The sequence below is a fragment of the Pristiophorus japonicus genome, chromosome 23 (genome assembly GCF_044704955.1).
Source record: "Pristiophorus japonicus isolate sPriJap1 chromosome 23, sPriJap1.hap1, whole genome shotgun sequence".
Classification (NCBI taxonomy): Eukaryota; Metazoa; Chordata; class Chondrichthyes; family Pristiophoridae; genus Pristiophorus; species Pristiophorus japonicus.
Window position 1 is genome coordinate 4,558,154 of NC_091999.1, and position 9,080 is coordinate 4,567,233.

General features: G+C 58.4%; 1 protein-coding gene across 1 annotated transcript; it reads left to right on the plus strand.

Annotated features, from left to right (window-relative positions):
- The first annotated feature begins 3,304 nt into the window (after positions 1-3,304).
- On the plus strand, positions 3,305-8,511 carry LOC139235281 (ubiquitin-conjugating enzyme E2Q-like protein 1). The gene is made up of 2 exons (XM_070866423.1): positions 3,305-3,691; positions 8,367-8,511. Exons 1-2 carry the CDS (start codon positions 3,338-3,340, stop codon positions 8,496-8,498), a joined length of 486 nt encoding a protein of 161 aa, XP_070722524.1. The 5' UTR covers positions 3,305-3,337; the 3' UTR covers positions 8,499-8,511.
- The last annotated feature ends 569 nt before the right edge of the window (positions 8,512-9,080 follow it).

Consider the following 9,080-nt stretch of genomic DNA (forward strand, 5'->3'; position numbering starts at 1 on the left):
CCCCCCCCCCCCCGTCTCTCTCCCCTCTCCTCTCTCTCTCTCTCTCTCTCTCCTCTTCTGTCTCTCTCTCTCACATTCTCTGTCTCTCTTCTCTCTCCCTTCCGTGTCTCTCTCCCTGTCTCTCTCCTATTCTTTCTCTCCCCCTCTGTCTCTTTCCCTTTCTCTCTCTCCCCCTCTCTGTCTCTCAACCCCCTCTCTCCCCCTCTCCCTCTCTCTCTCTATCTCTCCCCCCCCCCGTGTCTCTCTCCCCCTCTCTCTCCCTCTCTCTCTCTCTCTCTCTCCCTCCCTCTCCTCCTCTCCGTCTCTCTCTCCCTGTCCCTCACTCTGTCTCTCTCACTCTACCCATCCCGCTCTCTCCCCCTCTCTCTACCCCTCTCCTGTCATTCTCTTCTCTCTCTCCCTCTCTCTGTCTCTCTCTCTGTCTCTCTGTCCCCGTCTCTCTCTCCCTGTCTCTCACTCTGTCTCTCTCCCTCTCTCCACCCCCCCACTCTGTCTCTCTCCCCCTCGCTCTCGCACTCTCTGTCTCTCACTCTCTCTCCCCGTCTCTGTTTCTCTCTCTCCCTCCCCCTCTCTCTCCCTCTCCCCTTCTCTCCCTCTCTGTCTCCCTCTCCCTCTCTCTTCCCCTTTCTGTCTCTCTCCCCCTCTCTCTCGCTCTCTCTGTCTCGCACTCCCTCTCCTTCTCTCTCCCTCTCACTCCCTCGCTCTCTCCCCCCCTCTCTCTCACTCTCCTGTCATTCTCTTCTCTCTCGCTCTCTCTCCCCCACCCTCTCTGCCCCCCCCGTCTCCCTCTCCTGTCATTCTCTTCTCTCTCTCCCTCTCTCCCCCTCACTCTCTCTCTCTCCCTCTCTCCCCCTCCCTCTCCCCCCCTCTCTCTTCCTCTCCTGACATTCTATTCTCTCTCTCCCACCCTCTCCCCCTTCCTCTATCTCTCTCTCTCTCTCTCTCTCTCTCAGCAAGATGCACTGGTAACCCAGCAACCAGCAGCCATTGTGCGGTGATTTGTCAGTGAAGCTCGCTCCCGAGTGCTGTGCAGCCTCGGTGCCCCCGGCCCGGCTGCCTGTTGCCGATTCTCCGGGGAATTTCCCAGGCGGCTCAGCGCATCGTGAGAGAGCGGAGGCCGAGGTGAGTGGGTTGTGGCAGCGGCCGGCAAGCGACCTATCCCGCATTCGGCAACACTTCTCACACACAACCTTATCCCCAGTCGTGTCCTCTTCCTTCGTCTCCAGACGTCCTATTGCTCAGCAATCATCCCCTCGTCTCCCAGCCCCCCACTGCAAAGAGACAAGCCCCCATAATTCGGGGCCGACACCCCCCCCGGTGCCCGTACTGAGGGAGCGCCGCACTGTCGGAGGGGCAGTACTGAGGGAGCGCTGCACTGTCAGAGGGGTAGTACTGAGGGAGCGCGCACTGCGGGGGGGCAATACTGAGGGAGTGCCGCACTGTTGGTGAGCAGTACTGAGGGAGCGCGCACTGTCGGAGGGGCAGTACTGAGGGAGCGCCGCACTGTCGGAGGGGCAGTACTGAGGGAGCGCCGCACTGTCGGAGGGGCAGTACTGAGGGAGCGCCGCACTGTCGGAGGGGCAGTACTGAGGGAGCGCCGCACTGTCGGAGGGGCAGTACTGAGGGAGCGCCGCACTGTCGGAGGGGCAGTACTGAGGGAGCGCCGCACTGTCGGAGGGGCAGTACTGAGGGAGCGCCGCACTGTCGGAGGGGCAGTACTGAGGGAGCGCCGCACTGTCGGAGGGGCAGTACTGAGGGAGCGCCGCGCTGTCGGAGGGGCAGTACTGAGGGAGCACGCAACTGTCGGAGGGGCAGTACTGAGGGAGCGCCGCACTGTCGGAGGAGCAGTACTGAGGGAGCGCCGCACTGTCGGAGGGGCAGTAGTGAGGGAGCACGCAACTGTCGGAGGGGCAGTACTGAGGGAGCGCCGCGCTGTCGGAGGGGCAGTGCTGAGGGAGCACCGCACTGTCGGAGGGGCAGTACTGAGGGAGCGCCGCACTGTCGGAGGGGCAGTACTGAGGGAGCGCCGCGCTGTCGGAGGGGCAGTGCTGAGGGAGCGCCGCACTGTCGGAGGGGCAGTGCTGAGGGAGCGCCGCACTGTCGGAGGGGCAGTACTGAGGGAGCGCCGCACTGTCGGAGGGGCAGTACTGAGGGAGCGCCGCACTGTCGGAGGGGCAGTACTGAGGGAGCGCCGCACTGTCGGAGGGGCAGTACTGAGGGAGCGCCGCACTGTCGGAGGGGCAGTACTGAGGGAGCGCCGCACTGTCGGAGGGGCAGTACTGAGGGAGCGCCGCACTGTCGGAGGGGCAGTACTGAGGGAGCGCCGCACTGTCGGAGGGGCAGTACTGAGGGAGCGCCGCACTGTCGGAGGGGCAGTACTGAGGGAGCGCCGCACTGTCGGAGGGGCAGTACTGAGGGAGCGCCGCACTGTCGGAGGGGCAGTGCTGAGGGAGAGCCGCACTGTCGGAGGGGCAGTACTGAGGGAGCGCTGCACTGTCGGAGGGGCAGTACTGAGGGAGCCCCGCACTGTCGGAGAGGCAGTACTGAGGGAGCCCCGCACTGTCGGAGAGGCAGTACTGAGGGAGCCCCGCACTGTCGGAGGGACAATGTGGCCCGCCTAGTGGAGCTGGTCGAGTGTGTGGTCAGTGCTTCAATGCTGGGGATGTTGGCCTGGTCAAGGACGGTAACGTTGGTGCGTCTGTCCTCCCAGGGGATTTGTAGGATCTTGCGAAGACATCGTTGGTGATATTTCACCAGCGACTTGAGGTGTCTACTGTACATGGTCCATGTCTCTGAGCCATACAGGAGGGCGGCTATCACTACAGCCCTGTAGACCACGAGCCTGGTGGTGGATTTGAGGATCTGGTCTTCAAACACTCTCTTCCTCAGCCGGCCGAAGGCTGTGCTGGTACACTGGAGGCAGTGTTGGACTTTGTCGTTGATGTCTGCCCTTGCTGAGAATTGGCTCCCGAGGTACGGACATGTACACGTACAGGAGCTGACACTGAGATACGCACAGGGATTGCATCGCGCGACGCATTCCCGAACTAACCGGTGTCTCATTCCCTCTCGATTCAGGCTCTGGGCCTAGCCAGCCATGGCAATGCTGCTCCGCAAGATGGGTCTCCACGCCAAGCTGGAGCGGGCGACGGGCAGCCCGAAGGGGTCCCGGCGGGCGGTCAAGGGAGGCCGGCCCTTGGCCGAGAGGACCAGGCGGCCGGAGCCCGCAGGCAAGGCCGGGGAGGCGGGCAAGGCCGGAGGGCCGCCGGGCCAGGAGCCTGAGCGGCAGGCCCCGTCGCTGGGGCAACGGTGCGCCCAGGTGCGCAGCTCGCGGCTGATGAAGGAGCTGCGGGAGATCCGGCTGGTGGCGGACGGTTTCATCGGGGCCGAGCTGGTGGGGGACAACCTGTACGAGTGGAACGTCAAGCTCTTCCAAGTCGACCGCGACTCGGCCCTGTGGGGGGACATGCGGGACACAGCCACTGAGTTCATCCTGGTCAACCTGACCTTCCCCGAGACCTTCCCCTTCTCGCCCCCCTTCATGAGAGTCCTCAGCCCCACCATCGAGGACGGCTTTGTGCTGGACGGGGGCGCCATCTGCATGGAGCTGCTGACTCCCCAGGGCTGGTCCAGCGCCTACACCGTGGAGGCCTTGCTCAGGCAGTTCGCCGTCAGCCTGGTCAAAGGGCAGGTGAGTGTGGCAACTATCCCTCACTTCCCTCCGCTCCTCCTCCCCTCCCCTCCTCCTCCTGGTCAAAGGGCAGGTGGGTGTGGAAACTACCCCCTCGCTTCCCTCCGCTCCTCCTCCCCTCCCCTCCTCCTCCTGGTCAAAGGGCAGGTGAGTGTGGCAACTATCCCTCACTTCCCTCCGCTCCTCCTCCCCTCCCCTCCTCCTCCTGGTCAAAGGGCAGGTGGGTGTGGAAACTACCCCCTCGCTTCCCTCCGCTCCTCATCTTTTCGTCCTCCTCCCCTCCTCCTCCTCCCCTCCTCCTCCCCTCGTCCTCCTACCCTCCTCCTCCTCCCCTCCTCTTCCTCCCCTCCTCTCCTCCTCCTCTCCTCCTCCTCCACCTCCTGGTCAAAGGGCAGGTGGGTGTGGAAACTACCCCTCGCTTCCCTCCTCTCCTCCTCCCCTCCCCTCCTCCTCCTGGTCAAAGGGCATGTGGGTGTGGAAACTACCCCTCGCTTCCCTCCGCTCCTCATCTCCTCGTCCTCCTCCCCTCCTCCTCCTCCCCTCCTCCTCCTCCCCTCCTCCTCCCCTCGTCCTCCTCCCCTCCTCCTCCCCTCATCCTCATACCCTTCCCTCCTCCTGGTCAAAGGGCAGATGGGTGTGGAAACTACCCCCTCGTTTCCCTCCCCTCCTCATCTCCTCATCCTCCTCCCCTCCTCCTCCTCCCCTCCCCTCCTCCTGCTACCCTCCCCTCCTCCTGGTCAAAGGGCAGGTGGATGTGGAAACTACCACCTCGCTTTCCTCCCCTCCTCATCTCCTCGTCCTCCTCCCCTCCCCTCCTCCTCCCCTCCTCCTCATACCCTCCCCTCCTCCTGGTCAAAGGGCAGGTGGGTGTGGAAACTACCCCTCGCTTCCCTCCCCTCCTCATCTCCTCGTCCTCCTCCCCTCCCCTCCTCCTCCCCTCCTCCTCATACCCTCCCCTCCTCCTGGTCAAAGGGCAGGTGGGTGTGGAAACTACCCCCTCGCTTTCCCTCCTCTCCTCCTCCCCTCGTCCTCCTCCCCTCCCCTACTACTCCCCTCCTCCTCCCCTCCTCCTCCTACCCTACACTCCTCCTCACTTCCCCTCCCCTCCCTTCCTCCTCCTGTCCTCCTCCTCTCCTTGCCTCCTCCTTCCCTCCCCTCCCCTCATCCACTCCCCTCCCCTCCACTCCCCTCCCCTCCACTCTCCTCCCCTCCCCTCCTCCCCTCCCTTCTTCCGCACTCCTCTCCTCTCCTCCTTTCTCCAATCACACTCCTCCAATTTCCCGCACCTCACCCCCTCCTCATCCCCTCCTCACCCCACACTCCTTCCCTTTCTCTCCCCTCTCCCCCCACACCTCCCGGCCGTTTCTCCCCACATCTTCACCCTGCTCTTTCTCCCGCCCTAAACCCTCCTCCCCATTCTGCCAGCACCTCCGTAACACCCCCACGCTCTCACGCTATTCCCCCCTCCCCTCTCTCCAGGTTGGAATCTAATCGAGGGGTTTGGGGTGTTTATATATAGAATAACGGATACCCGTGAGTGAGTTACAGGCTGAAATCTAATCGATGGGTTCGGGGGTTTATATATAGAATAACAGATACCCGGGAGCGAGCTACAGGCTGGAATCTAATCGAGGGGTTCAGGGAGGTTTATATATAGAATAACAGATACCCGGGAGTGAGTTACAGGCTGAGATCTAATCGGAGGGTACGGGGGGTTTATATATAGAATAACAGATACCCGGGAGTGAGTTACAGGCTGGAATCTAATCGAGGGGTTCGGGGTGGTTTATATATAGAATAACAGATACCCGGGAGTGAGTTACAGGCTGGAATCTAATCGAGGGGTTCTGGGGGTTTATATATAGAATAACAGATACCTAGGAGTGAGTTACAGGCTGGAATCTAATCGAGGGGTTCGGGGTCGTTTATATATAGAATAACAGATACCTGGGAGTGAGTTACAGGCTGGAATCTAATCGAGGGGTTCGGGGGGTTTATATATAGAATAACAGATACCCGGGAGTGAGTTACAGGCTGGAATCTAATCGAGGGGTTCGGGGGTTTATATATAGAATAACGGATACCCGGGAGTGAGTTACAGGCTGGAATCTAATCGAGGGTTTCGGGGGGTTTATATATAGAATAACGGATACGCGGGAGTGAGTTACAGGCTGGAATCTAATCGAGGGGTTCGGGGGGTTTATATATAGAATAACAGCTACCCGGGAGTGAATTACAGGTTGGAATCTAATCGAGGGGTTCGGGTGGTTTATATATAGAATAACGGATACCCGGGAGTGAGTTACAGTCTGGAATCTAATCGAGGGGTTCGGGGGGTTTATATTTGGAAAACAGATACCCGGGAGTGAGTTACAGGCTGGAATCTAATCGAGGGGTTCGGGGTGGTTTATATATAGAATAACAGATACCTAGGAGTGAGTTACAGGCTGGAATATAATCGAGGGGTTCGGGGTGGTTTATATATAGAATAACAGATACCCGGGAGTGAGTTACAGGCTGGAATCTAATCGAGGGGTTCGGGGGTTTATATATAGAATAACAGATACCCAGGAGTGAGTTACAGGCTGGAATCTAATCCAGGGGTTCGGGGGATTTATATAAAGAATAACAGATACCCAGCAGTGAGTTACAGGCTGGAATCTAATCGAGGGGTTCGGGTGGTTTATATATAGAATAACAGATACTCGGGAGTGAGTTACAGGCTGGAATCTAATCGACGCGTTCGGGGGTTTTATATATAGAATAACAGATACCCGGGAATGAGTTACAGACTGGAATCTAATCGAGGGGTTCGGGGGGTTTATATATAGAATAACAGATACCCGGGAGTGAGTTACAGACTGGAATTTAATCGAGGGGTTCGGGGGATTTATATAAAGAATAACAGATACCCAGCAGTGAGTTACAGGCTGGAATCTAATCGAGGGATTCGGGGGGTTTATATATAGAATAACAGATACCCGGGAGTGAGTTACAGGCTGGAATCTAATCGAGGGGTTCGGGTGGTTTATATATAGAATAACAGATACCCGGGAGTGAGTTACAGGCTGGAATCTAATCGAGGGGTTCGGGGGGTTTATATATAGAATAACAGATACCCGGGAGTGAGTTACAGGCTGGAATCTAATCGAGGGGTTCGGGGGGTTTATATATAGAATAACAGATACCCGGGAGTGAGTTACAGGCTGGAATCTAATCGAGGGGTTCGGGGGGTTTATATATAGAATAACAGATACCCGGGAGTGAGTTACAGGCTGGAATCTAATCGAGGGGTTCGGGGGGTTTATATATAGAATAACAGATACCCGGGAGTGAGTTACAGGCTGAGATCTAATCGAGGGGTTCAGGGGGTTTATATATAGAATAACAGATACCCGGGAGTGAGTTACAGGCTGGAATCTAATCGAGGGGTTATAACTTCTATGTTCAGACGTCACCCTCTGCAGTTCCTCTATTTCCTTATTATAATATGGCGACCAGACCTGTACGCAGTACTCCAGGTGTGGTCTAACTAATGTTCGATACGGGTTCAGGACAACTTCCCTACTTTTCAATTCTATACCTCGAGAAATAAACCCTAGTGTTTGGTTTGCTTTTTTAATGGCCTTGTTGACCTTTGTCACAACGTTTAGTGATTTGTGTCTTTGTACTCCGAGATCCCCTTGTTCCTCTACCCCACTGAGACACTTATTTTCCAAGGTGACTGTGGCCTCCTCATTCTTACTACCAAAACGTACCATCTCACTCCAGCGCACTCCTGGCTGGCCTCCCACAGTCTACCCGACATAAACTCGAGGTGATCCAAAACTCGGCTGCCCCGTGTCCTAACTCGCACCGAGTCCCGCTCACCCATCACCCCCTGTGCTCGCTGCCCCCGTGTCCTAACTCGCACCGAGTCCCGCTCACCCATTACCCACTGTGCTCGCTGCCCCCTTGTCCTAACTCACACCGAGTCCCGCTCACCCATCACCCCCTGTGCTCACTGCCCCGTGTCCTAACTCGTACCAAGTCTCGCTCACCCATCACCCCCTGTGCTCACTGTCCCGTGTCCTACACACACCAAGTCCCGCTCACCCATCACCCGCTGTGCTCACTGCCCCATGTCCTAACTCGCACCGAGTCCCGCTCACCCATCACCCCCTGTGCTCGCTGACCTACATTTGCTCCCGGTTAAGCAACGCCTCGATTTCAAAATTCTCATCCTTGTTTACAAATCCCTCCATGGCCCTCGCCCCCTCCCTATCTCTGTAATCTCCTCCAGCCCCACAACCCCCCGAGATGTCTGCACTCCTCTAATTCTGCCCCCCTGACCATCCCTGATTATAATCGCTCCACCATCGGTGGCCGTGCCTTCTGTTGCCTGGGCCCCAAGCTCTGGAACTCCCTCCCTAAACCTCTCCGCCTCTCTACCTCTCTCTCCTCCTTCAAGACGCTCCTTAAAACCCACCTCTTTGGCCAAGCTTTTGGTCACCTGCCCTAATTTCTCCTTATGTGGCTTGGTGACAAAATTAGTTTTAATCTCATAACACACTGGTGAGGCACCTTGGGATGTTTCACTACACTAAAGCTGCTATATAAATACAAGTTTTGTTGTTGTTGTCCCTCCCTCTGTCACTAACTCCAGGTGTCTCTGGTTTCCCACATTCCTTCCCAGGGTCGGATCCACGAGATGGCAGCGAAGAACCGGAAGGTTTTCAGTCGCAAGGAGGCAGAGGCAGCTTTCAGGAACCTGGTGAAAACACACGAGAAATACGGCTGGGTAACACCCCCCAGTGCTGACGGATAGACGGAGGGGGGGGGCTGGGGAGAGAGTGGGGAAGGGGGGGAGGGAGATGCGGGGGGAGGGAGAGAGAGGGGGAAGAGAGAAAGAAGGGGGAGGGAGAGAGGGAGAGCAGAGAGAGAGGGGAGAGAGAGCGAGGGAGGGGGGAGAGAGGGAGGAGGGGAGAGAGAGGGGGAGAGAAGGAGGGAAGGAGAGAGAGGGAGAGGGGAGGGGAAGCGAGGGGGGGAGAGAGGGAGAGGGGAGGGTGAGAGAGGGGGAGGGGCGAGAGAGGGGGAGAGAGAGAGGGGGAGGGAGAGAGGGAGAGGGGAGGTGCGAGAGTGGGGATACAGAGAGAGAGAGGGAGGGAGAGGGAAGGGAGAGAGAGAGAGCGAGGGAGGGAGAGAGAGGGGGGATAAAGTGGGGGAGAGAGGAGGGAGATAGAGGGGGGGAGGGGTGTGAGAGGGGATGGGGGGAGAGAGATGGGAGGGGGGAGAGAGAGCGAGGGAGGGAGAGGGGGAGGGGTGAGAGTGGGGAAGGGAGAGAGAGGGGGGGAGAGAGGGGGATAAAGGGGGGAGAGAGGAGGGAGAGAGGCGGGAGGCGAGGTGAGAG